This window comes from Gopherus evgoodei, chromosome 7, assembly GCF_007399415.2.
Source record: "Gopherus evgoodei ecotype Sinaloan lineage chromosome 7, rGopEvg1_v1.p, whole genome shotgun sequence".
Classification (NCBI taxonomy): domain Eukaryota; kingdom Metazoa; phylum Chordata; order Testudines; family Testudinidae; genus Gopherus; species Gopherus evgoodei.
In genome coordinates, this window is record NC_044328.1 from 37,709,294 (window position 1) to 37,728,087 (window position 18,794).

The 18,794-nt window shown below is 43.4% G+C and overlaps 1 protein-coding gene across 3 annotated transcripts in view; it reads left to right on the top strand.

Annotated features, from left to right (window-relative positions):
- PRKG1 (protein kinase cGMP-dependent 1) overlaps positions 1 to 18,794 on the top strand; it is a 925,871-nt gene that overhangs the window by 775,760 nt on the left and 131,317 nt on the right. The window contains exon 1 of one of the 3 annotated variants that reach the window (XM_030570101.1): positions 15,582 to 15,750. The exons of the other annotated variants lie outside the window; for them this stretch is intronic. Coding sequence (XP_030425961.1) covers positions 15,635 to 15,750 — 116 coding nt within the window. The 5' untranslated portion in view covers positions 15,582 to 15,634. Of the gene's footprint in view, positions 1 to 15,581; positions 15,751 to 18,794 lie in introns of those variants that run through there. 3 annotated transcript variants of the gene reach the window in all.

Consider the following 18,794-nt stretch of genomic DNA (forward strand, 5'->3'; position numbering starts at 1 on the left):
GATACTCTCAGTTGTGTCCTGCCAGAGACTGCATTGTTATAGCCTAGGAAGAAAATCTTCTGGAGTTGGAGGCAAGATATTCTTGGTGATGAATCCTAAACTGTGGAATACATTTCTGGAATAGATTAGAAAAAAGCTTGTGTCTAAGCATCTTCAGTTTAAACCCCACCTAACTGTCATAAAAAATGAAGATATGGGGAGAGAGAGAGGATACAAAATTAGGAGGCTGTACAAGCTTATTGACTCCTAATCTTGTAATGATTAGCATGAGGCTCACGTCATGACTGTCTCAGACCTATGGGGCTGTGATGATTACTGATTGAACTGAGTTTGGATATAGCTTTTTGTGATAATCTTTTCAGGCTTTTGCTGGCATTTCCTCCGTTTATTTCTTCCTATTGCAAATTATGTTGGGGAAGGATGCAAGATTGATGTTGGCCCAATTGGGAGTGGTGAGATAGGTAGGCACGCAGAGGCAAAAGTGCTCAAGTTCCAAGGGGATTGAATCAAGGTGAGCTGTTGGTGAAGACCTGGAGTTGTACCAAGTTCCCACGGTATACAAGTGGTGTTGACACGTTTGGGTACTGTGCTGTTGGTGTGCTATGGGAAAGAGTAGAGGTAGTGAAGCTTCACTCCAGAGAAGTGGAAATGAGAAGCATTTTTATTTTTAATTCACAGATGTTATTTGAGCGTAGGTTGCATTTACCTTACCAATGTTCAGAGGCATTGGTGATAGTTGTGGTGCCTTCCGGAGCAGACCCAGGAAGTACGGCTGTTGAGCTAGTTCTTAGGCTTTGTCTTCAGTTGGAAAAAGGTAAGCTCTCAACTCAATTAACTAACACAAAGTAAATGCCTAGTGAAAAACAGGCAGTTTGTTGTTTCATCCATATTAACAGGTTGAATTGAAAAATTTGGGGGAGCCCAGGGTTTAGCTTGGCCTGATAAGTCATGTGAGAACTACGAACTGCTTTGTCTTCACTAGAATTTTTCCCTATGTTTAGTTAAATTATGTTAAAAATACACCTTTTCTCCTAGTAAGGATGAGGTCTTGGTATTCCCTTGGTAATAGGGAAATGGCCCCAATCTGCTTTCTATGTTCCTGCCTGTTGAGTGTTTCAAATACATAGCATCTATGTTCTGAGTCAGTGCATAGCACTCTGCATTAGCACTTGGCCTAACTAGATACAAATTAAGCTGTTGGTTATCATCTGTAAAGCCTTGAGTAGTCTGAATCCTAGGCATCTGAAAGACTGCCTTTTCCACTATTCCTTGCTATGACTGTTACATTATTTTGTACACGTCTTTCTGTCTGTCCCCCATGGCTGAACTCCTGGGGCCTGGCTTCAGGGCATTTTCAGTGGAAAGATCTTGGCACTGAAATTTGCTCCCTCTTACTCTTTACCACAGCCCAAGATTAACACTTTAGGGAATCAGTGCAACACGTTTTTATTTTTTATGTTTTTATTTAAGCCTGAGTTTCGGAAGAGTATACATCCCGTTACTGAATGCAGGTAGTAGAAGTTAGTATCAGTTTAATTTGTAACAATTACTGCCAACACTTGTTTGTATTAATACCCTTTATATGTAATGATGGAGACAACAACAATAAATAAAACCCCTCTATTGCAAAAAAAAATCGTAGCTTTGATTACATAATTCAGTCCTCTATCATTTCAGATCTATTGTACTGATAATAACAATACCTAGCTCTTATATAATGCTTTTCATCCATAGATGTCAAAGGGCTTTACCAAAGAGGTAAGTAACATTATCCCTGTTAAATAGATGGGGAAATTGAGGCAAAAGCAGTGAAGTGACTTGCCCAAGGTTGCTCATCAAGCCAGTGGCAGAGCTGGGAATAGACCCAGGCCTCCTAAGTCCCAATCCAGGGCTCTGTCAAGAAAGCCACAATGCCTTCCAAATAAATATGAATAATTAAAAATAAATACAAAGTCATAATATTTTTCTTTTAGAGCTTTTTGTATAAAATATTTAAAATAAGACATTTCTAATAGACTGGAATTAATTTGCATCATTCACAAAACACAAAAGAATCAGAAGCACCCTGCGGTTTCCTTTGATCCATTCTTTATAAAATAATATCCATAACTGTCATTAAACAAAAGGTAATTCACAGGTCTAACATACAATCTTGGCAGGATTTCAGAGCATCATTTGTAGTGCTATTTTTTAATTAAAATTTACTGTGATATTAGCAGTAAGTGTCTGGAATCTCAGCATGATTTTAGAAGCTTCCAGCAGAGTAAGGAAAAGAGCAGAAATTTTGGATAGAAATACCTGTTATCTTGCTGGGCCCAACAGGGTTCCTAGAAAAACTGTTTCAATGTGACCCCAAATCTTTAACTTTAAAAGTGTTAAAATAACAACAGTCAGAAGGAGCACACACAGCTATCTCTCTTTCTTTTAATATCCTCCCTGAGGCTAAATCTTTTCAGTTGGAATCCACTGTGAATGCAGCTAAATATTTGATACAGGAATCCAGAGTAAATACTGTTTATATGCTACCAGATGGAATAGAGCTATGAATTACTGTAAGCGCTTGGTACATTTTTTCCAGCCTATATAGTGAATCATAAAACTTATTTTTAATGAGTAGAGGAAAGGAAGCTATAAATAATGCCTGTAAAACTTAGTTGTTAGACTGAAGTGAAATGGTGAGCTGTAGGAAATGTTTTCCTTTTCCAAAGCAGATGTGAATTGTTGTATGAGCTAATTATATAGCAGTGTACATAGTGCTGCCTCTAATGTTATTTCAGACTGTGCCTTCAAATTTATGGTGTTTCATAACCAAGTGTCTCTGGGATTGCATTTCTTTCTTCTTCCAAAAAGTTGTAATTTCATTGAAGGCATTTCTTCTACAGCAATTGTATTAATTCTGTATTTTAGATTTAAAAAAATCATACTTCATTACAGCTGAAGCTTTTTCAGGTTGCACATTTCACTGGTTTTAGATGAACATTTATTTCCATATTTGGTTACACACTGATATAGGTGTATACTATTATTTAGGCTAACTGGGGCCTTGTCTACACTACAAAGTTGCAGCGCTGGTGAGGGGGTTACAGCGCTGCAACTTAGGATGTGTACACACCTGCAGGGCATTACCAGTGCTGCAACTCCCTGTTTGCAGCGCTGGCCGTACACCCAGTCGTGCCTCGGGTGTAGAGGATCCAGCGCTGGATCACCAGCACTGGTCATCAAGTGTAGACACTCACCAGCGTTTTTGTTGACCTCCGTGGAATAAGCAGGTATCCCAGCATACCTGAGGAAGCCTCTCTGGTAATTAAGCAAACTCCACTGCCCTCCAAGCAGGTCTCCTTCCCCGCGGTGTGCTCTGGCGTTCCCCGACCCCCCCCCTCCAAGCAGGTCTCCTTCCCCGCGGTGTGCTCTGGCGTTCCCCAACCCCCCCTCCAAGCAGGTCTCCTTCCCCGCGGTGTGCTCTGGCGTTCCCCGACCCCCCCTCCAAGCAGGTATCCAGCCCCGCGGTGTGCTCTGGCATTCCCCGACCCCCCTCCAAGCAGGTATCCAGCCCCACGGTGTGCTCTGGCATTCCCCGACCCCCCCTCCAAGCAGGTCTCCTTCCCCGCGGTGTGCAACAGCGCTGCAGCGTGGCCACATCTAACACCACTTGCAGCGCTGGTTGCTGTATGTGTGGCCACTCTGCAGCGCTGGCCCTATACAGCTGTACTAATACAGCTGTAACAACCAGCGCTGCAAAATTGTAGATGTAGACATACCCTGGGAGTTATCCTCGGAAATTGCCATCAAGGTGAGAATGTATTCTCAAGGTTTTCTTACCAGCATCAGCACTGCTATATACTTACTACTTTATGAGAAGACACGATAGACATTGTAACTTTACAGTAGACATTATTACATTACTTTTCCTTTTCAACATTGTGAAAGAACATGGTCTTCCATGGTTTAATTTTATTAATTCAGGAAAGAATAAAAAACATTTTATGTCTATAGAAAACTATAATATTTAGAAACATTCCCCAGTTTATAAGGGGAAATCTTTCTAAAAGTGTAAACAATCACAGGAAGCATAATCCTTGCAACACATAAAACAAGGGAAGAATTTGACTTGGAGCTACTCAAGTACTCTTGATTTGCAAGATAATCTGGAAAGTGGTCTTGAAGCCTGCGGCAATTTAAAAGAGGAACAAAGACCTCTTTGGAATTAGAAAAGAAGACATTTCTAAATACTGTAGTAGTAGAGGTATTTCAGAAGCACCTAAACTACAGGTCCCTGGAGGACTATGAATTACACACTAGTGACCAGTAATTGCCTGCAATACGAGATTTAATGCAGCTGTGCTTTGTTGGATATGAATTGAATTTTGCTAATATTACATGGTAGTTTGTTATGCACAGATGGTTTCCAAAAGAATAGTTACATTACCTTTATTACAGGTCTGTTGGAGATCTATGCTTAACCATATTTCAGTAACAAATAATAAAAAAAGTTTTTAGGAAATGTGGCATAAATTATATTCACGGTATTTAATGTAAATTAGATCTATTTCCTTCCCTTACTTCCCAAATGTGCAAGATGGATGGGCCTGGGAGCGAAGGCTCACTTTTTAGGATCATCAACAACCTTTAGGCAGTAATACCTTCAGGAGATATTGTTAGGTAATAAAGCAAATCCTCACTCACCTCTCCAACACCCAAGTTCGTGCGGAGTTGGAATTTGGGCACATAATTCTGTCAGAGACCAGACACCAATGCGTTGATCAACGGGCTCACACTACCCCAAAAGCTTTAGAATAAGTGTGGCCCCTTTATTAGGGGTGAGCATCAATATTTATACACAGAAGTAAACAAAGTGATTAATAAAAGATAATGGTCATGCATAATCAATCAAGATTTTACAGGAAAAGCAAGTTTAACAAGTAAATGCATAGAGATAAAGGCTAATGGCTACTTGATAAAGGGGGTGTCATGAGTAGTTTGCAGGTCAGTGCTTTGTTCGATAAAGGGTTCAGAAAGGATTATGCAGAGACGGCCAGTCTGGGTGTGTTTTGGCTCCAAAGTTCACCAAAAGTTTAGACCCAACATTCCTCCATTTGTAGCTTTGAGATAACTATTAATTAAAAAGCTACACCCTATTTCAAGATCTCAAGGGCAGCTTGGCAATTTCAGCCTGGGCCAATTCGAAGAGAGTAAGGCTTTTAGCTGAAGTGGGAAAAGAATAAACTGACTTACATGAGTTTACGAGGGAGGGGACACACTGAATACAGCAACACAGTATTATAAGGACTACTATGGCCCCAACAACACCCACCAAGAGGTTTTTAACCCACCCAAGTCCGGGCAGCCAATTCCATAAGGCTTCCCACCAATTATAAGGTGGCTGGCCAGAGGAGTAGTTTTTAGCCATTTCCCTTAGGTGTTTGGTACGTTGAAAAGTGTCAGAGTAGGTGTCATTTACAAAAACACAGCATTCTTTATTTATGAGGGCGCAAGTTCCTCCCTGGGCTGCTAACATCATATCTAAAGCCATTCTGTTTTGCAAAGCCAACTGGCGCAGCTGGGACATTTCCCCGGCCTGATTCTCAAATAGGGTTGCAGTTTCATTGGTCAAAGATTCTAATAGTCCCTGTAGACGGATGATAGCACCCTTCAAGCTAGTGTGACCAGCCCACCGCTGCCAGGACAAACCATCACGGAGATTAATATCTCTGTCAGTTTCACGGATGTTACGAACATGGGGAAAATGAGGGGGAGTGAGGGAGATGTGAGAAGGCGGTGCTAGCCATGCCAAATAACATGACCCTGCCCAATCAGGGGAGAGAAAATAATAAGCCTTGGGCCCGCACACCCAGTATGTTCCATATAATGCGTTTTGGGTATTCCATTTCTCAAAGTAGGAGGTAACCCACCACCCGTTGTACCACTGTTCCCCTGGTAACGCAGAGGGGTCGTTGTGTGAACTGCAGAGGCACAATTTGGTAGTGTTGTCCTCAAAGGGCAGTGTAGTACTGCTTGAGCAGTTGTAGAAGGCAATTGTGTATCCTTTAACAATTAGTTGGACACCCTCGAGATCTGAGCAGGGCTTTTTAAAAACTGACTCTGAAAACCTGCCCCTCCATGAAAAAGTTGAAAAGGTTGGATCGGGGTGAGGGATCCACATATGGGATAAGTGGGATGCGCAAGGCTTGAAGCCAAGATTTTTACTAAAGGCGGTGCCATTAAAATATATGTTGCATTTACTTGTTCCCACAAAAGTTGACCCTTTTTCTTTAACAAAACACAGTGATCCTGTTTGATTGGTTACCCTGAGATATTTGTTAATTGGCACTTCTGTTTTGTCCCATATAAGATTGGGTTGGACTGGATCTTTTATTCTAGTCGGTGGCATCCAAGTCATATTAGCGTGGTTAGGGGAATGGGTGTGAAGGGGAGTCCCTGTGCTGCATTTACTGGAAATTGAGTACATACCCAGCAATTACTTCTATTTCCTAAAATATGAGTTTTAACCTCGTGGGAATATTTAATAAAAGCATTATCTTCATAAGCAGAAAATAAACTAAAAAAGCATAAAAACATACAGTTGTCAGAATAAAGGGTCCTCTCATTTTTTTCGAGTCAATTTAAGTCTAATGTCTGAGAGAGGTAAGCTGGTCCACTGGTCGAAGGCAGTGTCCTCAGTGGTGACAAGAGCTGCTGGTCCGTCACTGTGGTCCACTACGGCTGGCTTGACGTGGGAGTGATGGATCCAAGATTTGCATCCTTCCAGGAACACTGCAGTCTGGGTTGTCAAAAGAACCTGGTGGGGTCCAGTAAACCTTGGCTGGAGGGTGTCGTCACGAAGGAACTTTTTGGCCCAGACGAAGTCCCCTGGTTGGAACGGGTGGATTTGTTCCTCCAGCGGCACGGTCTGGGAAAACTGCGAGGCTTTCCAAAGGGTACGGAGGCGAGCCTGTAGGGAGAGAAACTGACACGCGGTCATATGATCCCCTCCCAATAGTGAAACATCAGCACGTGGTAGCGCCCCGCCTTTGAAAGGGGGGTGTCCATAGAGCAGTTCAAAGGGGGATAATCCCAATGCGCGGGTTGAGCGAGTACGAAGGTGAAACAGGACCAAGGGAAGTACCTGAGGCCACTTTAATCCTGTTTCCTGACAGTATTTAGCCAATGTAAACTTAAGTTCCCTATTCATACGCTCAACTTTCCCGCTAGACTGGGGGTGGTAGGGTGTATGAAAGGAGTGTGAAATGCCCAGTCCTTGTTCTAAACGGCCAAGGACATGACCAGTAAAGTGAGGTCCGCGATCTGAGTCGAGCACAAGAGGGATGCCAAAACGGGGTACAATATCTCTAAGGAGAATTTTCGCCACTGTGGCAGCAGTACAATTAGCAGTAGGAAAAGCTTCGACCCAGGAAGTCAGAGGGCAAACCAAAACAAGGAGGTGCTTTTTCCCAAAAGCCTTTGGCATATCTGCAAAGTCAATTTGAAGATGTTGAAATGGAGCAGCAGGCGGAGGTCTTCCACCCTTAATTTTGTTAAGAGGCGGAGCAGGTCCATTACGCTGACATGTGCTGCATGCTTTCACTATTGATAGGCAATAGGGTTGAATGCCTGGAGCATACCAAAAGCGAGCGATAGTGTCCACGAGGGCGTGCGTGCCGTAGTGACCCCCTTTATCATGGTGCCAGCGAACTGCCACGAGGTATGTGGAGCGAGGGAGGCAGGCTCGGCCATCTGGCATAAGCCAGGTCCCTTTGACCAGAGTGGCCCCGAGGCTCTCCCACGATTGTAGTTCAGCAGCGGGTACTGGTACGGGGTGCGGTGGAGTAAAGGAGGAGGTTGCAATAGCCAATGTGGGCATGGCTAAAGGTAAGGTGGCAGCCTTCTTGGCGGAGGCGTCAGCCAAGGCATTCCCACGGGTAACGGGGCTACTATCTTTAGTATGGGCCCGGCAGTGAACTACAGCCAGGACAGAGGGTTTTTGGAGGGCGTCCAAAAGCTTGTGGATGAGGGGGAGGTGCTGAATGGGTTTACCGGCAGCTGTCTGGAAACCTCGAAACTTCCAGAGGTGGATATGACAATGCACAACTCCAAAAGCATATTTGCTATCAGTAAAAATGGTAACGGTCTTACCAGCGGCCAACTGGCAAGCTCGGGCCAGGGCATAGAGTTCAGCGGCTTGGGCTCCCCAGTTGCCTGGCAGTGAGGCGGCCTCTTGAATGTCCCATTCAGAGGTGACAGCATAACCAGTGAAACGCTTGCCATCAACATAGAAGGAGCTTCCGTCCGAGAAGAGGATGCAATCGGAATTGTCCAGTGGCACGTCAAACAGGTTGTCCCTTATCTGTAAGATGCTGGAAACTACTTCCACACAGTCGTGCTGATCCTGGAGGACTGGCAGGTCAGGAAGCAAGGTAGCTGGATTAAGGGGTCCACACCTTTCAAAAATTAGGTTAGTGTCTTCTAAGAGTTCGGCCTCTAGCTGTTGCTGACGATGGGCCGAAAAGACTTGGGTTGTGCCCCTACGCAGAAGGGCTGACAAGGCATGAGAGGTCCAAACCGTGGTAAAATGACCCAGGGTTAGGCTCTTTGCCTTTGTGATCAGCAGGGCAGCTGCTGCCAGAGTCCGGGTGCAGGATGGGGTTCCCTGAGCGACAGGGTCGATTTGCTGAGAGTAAAAAGCAAGCGGGAAATGGTGGGGCCCGCTCAGCTGGGTAAGGACACCACTAGCAATTCCGCCCCTCTCGTGGACAAAAAGGTGAAAGGGTTTGCTGTAATTGGGGGGGCGGAGAGACATGGAGGAGGCCACACTGTCCTTGAGTAACTGAAAGGCTTTAATAGTGTCCGGGGACCACTGCAAAGGGTCAGGAGCAAGGTTAGCAGTGAGTCGGTGGAGCGGTTTGCTTAACTCCCCGCAGGATGGCAACCAGGGGCGACAGAAGCCAATTAATCCTAAGAAACCTCGAAGTTGTTTCTTGGTGTTCGGTAGAGGGCAGTTTTGAATAGTCTTTATGCGGGCTGGGTCCATCTGTCTTCCCTCTGGGGTTAACAGGAAGCCCAGATATCGGACCTTCTGTGAGACCCACTGAATCTTTTTAGGGTCTACCTTGTGGCCTCTGGTGTGTAGGTATAATAAAAGTGCCTTACCATCGATGCGGAGGGCAGCTTCTTTGCGATTACCTAATAGGATGTCATCTACGTATAGGACCAATGTGGATCCCTGCGGACTGGTGAAACCTTCCAAGTCGTGGCGGAGGCACTGGCTGAAAATCATGGGGCTGTCTCTGTAGCCTTGAGGAAGTCGTTGCCAGACATAACTTTGTCCCTCCCAGGTGAAACCAAAGAGATACTGAGAGTCTGGGTGCACAGGAATGCTGAAAAAAGCTGATTTTAAGTCAATAACAGTGAACCACTCAGCATCCCAGGGGATTTGGCTGATGATAGTAGCTGGGTCAGGAACTACTGCATGAAGAGGGACCACATACTGATTAACAACTCGTAGATCCTGTACAAAGCGCCAACGAACAGGGTCTCCGTTCTTTTTAGGAGGCTTTTTGACAGGCAGTATAGGGGTGTTACAGGGAGTGCGCTGAGGGCGGACTAGCTTTTGTGCAATGAATCCCTCGATAATGGGGCGGATGCCCTCCCGGGCTCCCAGCGACAGGGGGTATTGAGGGACTGACGGGGGGGTTAAGGAAGGCTTCACCTGAATCCTTATGGGTTCTGCCGAAAGGAGCAGGCCAACATCAGTGTCAGAAATTCCCCAGAGGGTTGAAGGCAAGTCAGTGAGGTCAGGGGAGAGAGAGGGGGGTGTTTCCCAATTACCCTGAGTAGGGGCCGAATCTCCTAACACTGTCATCAATAATCCTACCCCTTCAGGAGTGCAGGTTAAAGTAGCCTCAAGCTTACAGAGTAAATCCCGGCCCATCAAAGGGATCGGACAAGCTGGGGAAAAAAGAAAACGGTGAGGAAAACATTTATCAGCATAAACAACATTCAAAGGCAAAGTGAGTTCCAGAGACTGTGGGTTGCCCTCCACCCCAGTCGCAGTTTTAACCTCAGAGGATAGCCAGGGAGAGGGGGCATGATTTAAAAGAGAGAAAGTAGCCCCAGTATCAATGAGGAAAGAGACAGGCAGTCCCTGGACTGAAAGGGTTAAACGAGGCTCTTTGCTGGGAGGGGAGAAAGTGAGAAAGGAGCCAGCTAAAGACATTAAGGAAATAAGACCATCACATTGTTTGCCTTCGCCCCCGGGGTACCGTCATTGAGGAGGCTGAGTTTGCTGCGGCTGCTGCTGTTTCCCGTAGTTGATCCAGGCCTGGGGAATGGGCTGAGCTGGTGGTGCAGGGGTGTATTCCTCACTTGTGTAAGCATCTGCTGATGCAACCAGACCCTCTGGGCGTCCCCAGGGGCATTCACGTTTAAAGTGACCAGGCTGTCCGCACTGAAAACAATTTCCTGATGGCTGGGGTCGCCAGGACCCCTTTCCCCGAGCACCCTGGAATCCCCTGCCACGGCCACGGCCTTTGCCTCGAACACCGCCGTGAAAAGCTAAAGCCATCAGCTTATATTCTTCCTTTTTCTCTTTCTTTTTACTACTTTCCCTTTCTTTCTCCCAGGCAAAATCAGCTACGTCCAACACTGAAGTGACTGACTCACCTCCCCAACCAGGGCGAAACTTTAAGAAGTAATCCCTTACAGGGGGCACCGACTGATTCACAAAAAATGAAATAAGAGTAGGGTGGTCTGCTTCTCTCTCAGGATCCATCTGAGTGAACATTCGGGCCCCCTCCAATAGCCTCGACCAGAACTTTCTGGGCGGCTCATCAGATTCCTGCCGAATCTGCATGAACTTAGCCTGATTAGGCGAGCGGCGAGCCATTTCCTTGAGTCTCTCTAACAATCGCTCTCTATCTGCTCGCAGCTGAGTCAGCCTTGGCTGAGTCCAGTCTAGGGGATTCCAGCCAGCGGCCAGATCCCGCCTATCCATCTAAGTAAGATTAACTGCATTGCTATCTCCCCATGTCCTTTCTGCCATCCACAATCTACTACGTTCCTCTCCGGTCAAAACTCTACTTAACAACTGATCCACATCCGTATAAGTAGGATTATAACTTAAAAACAATCTTTCTAGAAGTTCTATGATCTTTCGGGGATTTTCCCCAAAAGACCCTGACAACTGTCCCCACTCTTTCAAGTCCCATTCTAGCCATCCTTTATATTCCACAATACTAGCATGTTGCAACCGTCCATCATTGCCCATATAAGGTTGATCGTGCACCTGTAAAGGCATCTCTCTAACTATACTTTCCTCGGGGGGGGCATGCACCCTGCCATACCTGCTTGGACATAAGCCTAGTAACTACTCCTCCCGAGGTTTGCCCCTCCATTTCCTCCTCATCCTTCTGCAGAAATTCCAATTTGGTATCCTGCAGATTCCCCTCTGCTACAAGGAGAGAGTCCCCCTGCGGAGGAATAGGGGCAGGTGCAGAGGGGACCAGCTGACGAGTCAAAACACGCCGTGGTCTACACCCTTCATCGAAATAACCTGGAGGGGGTTCACTCTCGGGAGAGTACCTGACTGCCATAATTTTTAAAGATTTCCACAGCTCTGCTGCTGTGTCCCAACAAAACCAGTAACATAACTGTCCCGGATGGTCTTTTTCGATCTGGCTCTTTACTCCTCTTAAGGCAGCCTGTTCGAAAGAGCCATACGAAGGCCACCTCATCTCCGGGTTGGCCAATACCACGGTATACCCAGTCCAATTCCTTACACATAGTGTGTACAATTTCTTCCTAGACATTCCTGTCTGTACTGGGAGTTTCCCTTCGTTCCATAACTTATTTACAATCCCCAACGGACTCTCAAGAGGCACGCTAGTCCCTTGACCCATGGTGTCTGACAGGAGCCCTCCAACTGGCGTTTACCCTGCTGTCCAATACACGACCCCTCAATATTGAATTGGCTAGGAGAAATCTCCTGTGGCGCCTTGCCAATTCATATATGAGTGGTCTGACCACTGGACAGAGGTACCGCACCAGAAGGTATCCCGGACGAGCCCCCAAATTGTTAGGTAATAAAGCAAGTCCTCACTCACCTCTCCAACACCCAAGTTCGTGCGGAGTTGGAATTTGGGCACATAATTCTGTCAGAGACCAGACACCAATGCGTTGATCAACGGGCTCACACTACCCCAAAAGCTTTAGAATAAGTGTGGCCCCTTTATTAGGGGTGAGCATCAATATTTATACACAGAAGTAAACAAAGTGATTAATAAAAGATAATGGTCATGCATAATCAATCAAGATTTTACAGGAAAAGCAAGTTTAACAAGTAAATGCATAGAGATAAAGGCTAATGGCTACTTGATAAAGGGGGTGTCATGAGTAGTTTGCAGGTCAGTGCTTTGTTCGATAAAGGGTTCAGAAAGGATTATGCAGAGACGGCCAGTCTGGGTGTGTTTTGGCTCCAAAGTTCACCAAAAGTTTAGACCCAACAATATCATTCATAGTTGGGCTTCATTTCCACAAAAAAGATGTAGCAATCTATATTGGTATTTGTACTGGGGAAGGCCAATGACACTTTCTTCTGATGGCACTTCTAGCACAGACACTGAAGCTAAGAGCAAAAACCAAAGGAAACTGGAGAGCATATGGAGAATGAAAATTCCACTGATCCCTGCCCCCTTTGTTTGGGATGGCAAAAAGAGAAGGTGCCAGGAACAGTTAATTGATTTCTGGAACTCTGGTAGCTAGTGGCAGGAGCCCAACTTGTGATTTTTCCACTTTCATTTTCAGAAAAATTATGATGACAACCCATTTCAGGGTCAGACTCTGATACCCTTTCCATAGCAGAACTGTTCCTGGAGGAAGATACTACCTGACATGGTTGGTTTGTCTTTTCTTGCTACATAGAAGGTCCAGGTCACAATTTTCAAGCACCTATGTCACTTTTGAAAATGGAACTTAGACTCCAACTCACCTAGGTGATTTTGAAAATTTTACCCTTAAGTTTTTAAATAAAAAAGAAGGAAATAAAGCTTCAGTATTCACCAGTCATAGGAAAACTTCTTAGTCTTTTGCAGGAAGAACAACATTCTGATGTTCCTAAAATGCTAATGTATAACTTCCCAAATATACCTTTCTTTATTTCATCACTGGTCCTGTGCACTAGTTCTTGTCAAAATCTTAATATACCTGATTTGGAATTTGTAGAATGAGTAATTTGAGAAAAGTCAAAGCAAATAGAAATTAGAAAAAAAAATTATTGATGAACAAAAATGTTCAAGATTTCTACTATGTGTCCCAATTTAAGACAAGAAAAAAAATCTCAAGCTCTTGCAGGATGGGAGAAAAAACATTTCCTGCCCAGCTCTAATTAGTAGGTAACTTTTTACAGGACTTGTCTTCACTGCAGTATTAGTGAAGTGTTGCCCTTAACTCAAGTGTTGCCCTTAACCCATCTCTCATCCACATACAAAAATCTCTATCACCAGTTAAGTTGTGCTTTAAACTCAACATAGTTGGCCTGTTATGGAGTATGGGTTGCAGCCTGAGTCTTTCTGACATTCGAGATAGTAATGCAGTGAGGATAGAGCTGCAGGCTACACCTCAAGTTAGCTCAATTCATTAGCTGCTCATCCAGTCACTGTGCTGCTAATCACATCACTTTTTGTAGCTCTGGTGTTGTTTCACAGTGTGGCTGCTCTCTCACTCAAGCTGGGCTAATCAAGAGGAGTATGGATAACACAAGTTAACTCTGCAGTGAAGACATACGCTCAGGCGGGTGTTTTTTCACACCCCTGAGTGAGAAAGTTGCAGTGCTGTAAATCGCCAGTGTAGACAAGTCCTTAGTGTGACAATCTATTGAAGACACACTCTTTTTATGTTCCATGTACCACTTTCCACTTTCTCTGTAATGAGAGAGAGTTTTATATTCTCTGATCATTGTTAGTGCTGGCAAATACCGCAAAATGTTTTAAAAACTATTCACATTTTTAAATGAATTGCTTAATTGTGTTTGCACCATTTTTTGTGTTCACTTTCCACAAATATTCTAGAACTGAGTTTACTGGTAACACAACAGAAAATTTTAAGCCAATTATTCACTGAATAAATAGTCTATTTCAGTACAATTTATTTTAAGGATTACATTCATTTGATAATTTTGTATTATGGTAGCACCTAAGTGCCCAGTCATGGATCAGGACCCCTTTGTGCTAGGCACTATACAAACACAGACAAAGAGACAGTCTCTGTCCCCCAAAATTTACAATTTAAGGCTTTGTCTACACTAGCACTTTTGTCAGTCAGGGGTGTGAAAAAACATAACTCTCACCAACATAAATTTCACAGACAAAGTGCTGGTGTGGACACCTGCTCTCCTGCCAACATAGCAAACACCACTTGTTGTGGGGGTTTTAATTCTGCCAACAGGAGAGCTGTCTCCTGCCAACAAAGAGCGCCTACATGGCAGACCTTACAGCGGCATAGCTGTAAGGCTGTGTCTACACTATCTTCCTGCTCAGCGTACAGGGGTGGGAATAGCAGTGTGCACCAAAGTACTACACTGTAATTCCCCAGTGTGGATACTGCTGGCACAAGCTAAAAGGTTCCTAATTTACACTAATGTAATCCTATTCAAACAGGGTTACATTAATGAGGACTAAGAACCTTTTTGTTCATACCTTCAGCATCTACACTGGGGAATTACACACTGCAGTTCGGTGCATGCTACTATTCACACCCTTCTAGTCCAAACTACAGAGCAGTGTAGACAAGCCCTAAGTAAATATAATCAGGGAACAGAAATGTACCATGTAATCTATGTCTCCAATCAAAACTGCAGATTTCAGATATGAAATATTTCACTATATTCATGAGCAGTTCATTGGAAGACCAAGAATTAGTCACAGAAACTATTCACAACTATGTTTAAAAATTGTTTGTAGGCAATTTGTCAGCAGAAAAATGATGACATTTACTGACCTATACATAATGAATTAATCACCCAGCTCTAAAAGGTGAATTCTACCTGTATTGTACACGTATTCTCCTCTAAAATGACCCTTAACATGTATTTCAGTAGTAGTACCCTGATTTATAGTGATACAATGCACTTTTAAAAGCTCTAGTAAACTTAGATCTTATATTTCCTTTTAGAATTTTCTGTTCATTTTATCAAATATCTTAATCTGGAGAAGAATCCTGCTGACCCTGTGGCTAGAGACATACGTTTGTGGCATTGTACGAAACTGAAGACCTTGATTCAGAAAAGTAATAAAAGGTTTTGGCATTCAGATTAGTTTGTCCCTATGTGCAAGTTAACAGGTGTCCGCTTAAGTAAGTGCTGGCAGAAAGGATTTGCTACTATGTCTGTTGACAGCAGGCACATTGCACCAGAGCTGTAAGAGAGAGTACCAGTGATGAGAATACTGCCTTCTTGCGTTAACTATATGCTTCTTTGTGGCTCAGCAATATACTCTGCTTTCAGTTCCCAGTGATACACAGTAGATATCCCCACAGCAGCTGTGACCTTTTCCAAGCCTAGAAGTTTTAAGTTCCAGAGCTACTCCAGAGGACAAGATGCAGGAGCTGGGCAGAAAGAAACAGCAGTTTTCATAAAGGCAAATGGTGGATGCAAACACTAGCTATGGATTATTCAGACAGTAAAAGTGACTCTTCCGATGAAGAGTGCTGTTTCTCGGGAAGTAGTGAGGAAGAGTCCAGTGATGAAGTTGAGAAAATATCAGAGTCAGTGTTCACAAAACAATACTTAAAAATCATTTCATGTTGGATTGTTTGCTTGTTCTACACTGTAGCTAGTGGCTATCTTTAAAAGGCACATTTTTAAAAACCTTTGAGTGAAAACTTATTTTATTTTAACATGTCTAAAGTTTTGTTAATAATCAGTTGCATGTTTGTAGATGTGAATGAAATTTTTATAACCTTAACATTGACTAGTATAATAGTAAGAGAATGGGGATTAATGTGTACATATGTTGTAGAACAATATATGTACTGTATTTTAAAGTCGATATGCATATTATACTGTACTTGTACTAATGTTTCTGTACTACTAAGAATACAAATACAGTCTTTCTTCTGCTTTTGAAAGTTTGAATAGGTATTTAATCTTAACTAGAATGGGATTGCCGAACACCGGTTAAATATACTCTGTAATGTGGCAGTTGGCCAAGTATATGATATCCTTTTAAAAATGATTAAGCACAAAACTTACAGTATAGTAATGCAGAGGTTCTTACAAAATGCTGAAAAAGCAAGGAAATACTGAGCTTCCTGTCTCTGTTCAGTTCCAATAAATCTGTTCGCTCAAGGTAGCACATACTGTATGGCATATAAGCTAACAGAGTCAGCAATAAAAGGATGTATGTGCAGCAGTAAGGAAACATAACATTATGCAGCTAGTGGTACTACAGCAACAATAATTTCCTTCCTGTTATGGGCTGGTCAGAACCGTAAGGTTTTTAACATGATAGTAAAAGCATGATTTCCTCTTTTTTTTAAAGCATTGTCATAGTAGCATATAAACAACTGAATGGATTTCGTTTCTTTTTACCTAATAATGGCTTTTCATCAGCAGAAGCTAAGTGTTGTGGAGGCAGTTTTATCAGTTTCTGCAGGAAGGAAGCACCTGCTTTTCTTCTGCAGCATCCCCTTTGGCTGAGCAGTGTCTCCATAGATTCAGAGTAATAGTTATTCCATCATGAAGTGCCATATAATGAAAATGTTATGGATGTGATGGAGTAGGGACTGTCTGTGTGGGGAGTGGGAGAGCAGGGGAGAACTTTAGGGGATGGACGATGCCAGGGCCTGTAACCTGAGCTAGGTAAGGGAGGGGAAAGGTCAACACCTTTGCCCGGGAAGGGGTCAAAGGAAGGGAGTGGCAGGAGGGAAGCAGTTGGAGTTTGGGCTTGGGGCTGTGTGGGCGGAATTCAGGGTATCCTAGCTAGGATCCAAGCACCCTGAAAGCCCAGAAGGACTCGGTGGAGGGGTCCTGACTGGGCTTTCAGGGTGCTTGGATCCTAGCTAGGATACCCTGAATTCCGCCCACACAGCCCCAAGCCCAAACTCCAACTGCTTCCCTCCTGCCACTCCCTTCCTTTGACCCCTTCCCGGGCAAAGGTGTTGACCTTTCCCCTCCCTTACCTAGCTCAGGTTACAGGCCCTGGCATCGTCCATCCCCTAAAGTTCTCCCCTGCTCTCCCACTCCCCACACAGACAGTCCCTACTCCATCACATCAATATGGCATTGTTACATGGCCTGGAGACTTGCACTAAAGTAATTTCCCCATCTAATGTTGTAGCTTCATAGTATGGTGGTGATACAAGAGTCTCCAATTACATGACTTTTAATTGTTTGGCTTTTAAATTTAATATAAAATCAGCTTCATAATTAGGTCCTCATAAACTAATGTTAATATTGTTTTGCTTTCCTAGTTGTATCTCATAACAGTACTACAAAGAGACCAGCATAAATTTCATTGCTACTGCTACAATATGAACTCACCATGTAAATATATTTCATGTGTGTGTGTTGTTTTTTTTAATTGACAAGAAATGTATCTCCTTGCTCAATACACTGAGTTTTTCCAAACTTATAAATATCATGTTCTGGCCTGATTCATCACTACTTTGTCATCATTTATGCATATGTGAAGAGTGTGCTTAAAAAAAAAAGACTCTGAGTACCAGTTGTAGACTTTTACACCCACTTTACATAGGTTAGAAAGACTAGCCAGGGTGCACAGTAATGGAGAGTGTCCAGCTCAACTGCCAATTAATTTTCATCTGTAAAAATGACTTAGTTAATCACGGTAAATTGAAACTATAACCATCTTTATTTTTACCACTTTATAATTTGTAAATTTCAATACATTTAAACTCTCTTTTTATGAAGAAAGCCATTGCATCCAGGGTGATATTTATTCTAAGCTTTAGTCAGGACTAGTGAACGGCTAAGGACTTAACTCAAGTCATGGACTTGTTTGACTGAAATCAAATGTTATGATCTGTAGCCATGTATTGCAGTATGATATACAGCAGGAGATACAAAGGGTTCAGTAATGAAGATTCAGAAAGTAAACTGAATGTATTTCTAGGTGAATGTATGGTTTGAAATGCCACATTTTAGTTTCTGAAGAAGGATTTAAAAATGAGAGTGAGATTTTCAGAAATGCTCAGGAATGGCCTAACTGCTTCCACTAACATCTATAGTAAAACTCCCATTAATACCAATGGGACCAGAGTCAGGCCAGTGCTGAGGGCTTTTGAAAATCCCAAACTGATTGAGCCTCCCACAAGGCACCGTCCGTTCCCAAGCTCCCTAATGTGCAGAATGGAGAGTTCATCTTGAACCATGCCTTGGATGTGATGTAGCCTGCTGTATTTTGCACCCATCCCAAGGAGCAGCATTGTGTGGATGGCAGTGGGTGCATCCAGGGTGCGCTAAAGAAATAATCCCTGGACTCACTCAAGGGCCTGGCTTGTGTTTGCCCCTAGCCTATGTACAGTACACTCAAGAGACTGAAGCTTTGGGAACCTTTCTCTCCCTACCTTCCACACTACGCACTAAACTGTGACAACTTAGCTCTAAAATTAATTACTTATTGAGAATGATTTAGTTATATTTCTGTAATGAGATACTATAAGATGAAATAAGGAGCAGATGAAATTTAGTTTATTGGGGGAAGACATGACTCATAGCTCTGAATATATGTATTTTAAAAAAATCTATGTGAATGTCTAATTTTCTGACAACTGTGATTGTTATTGAT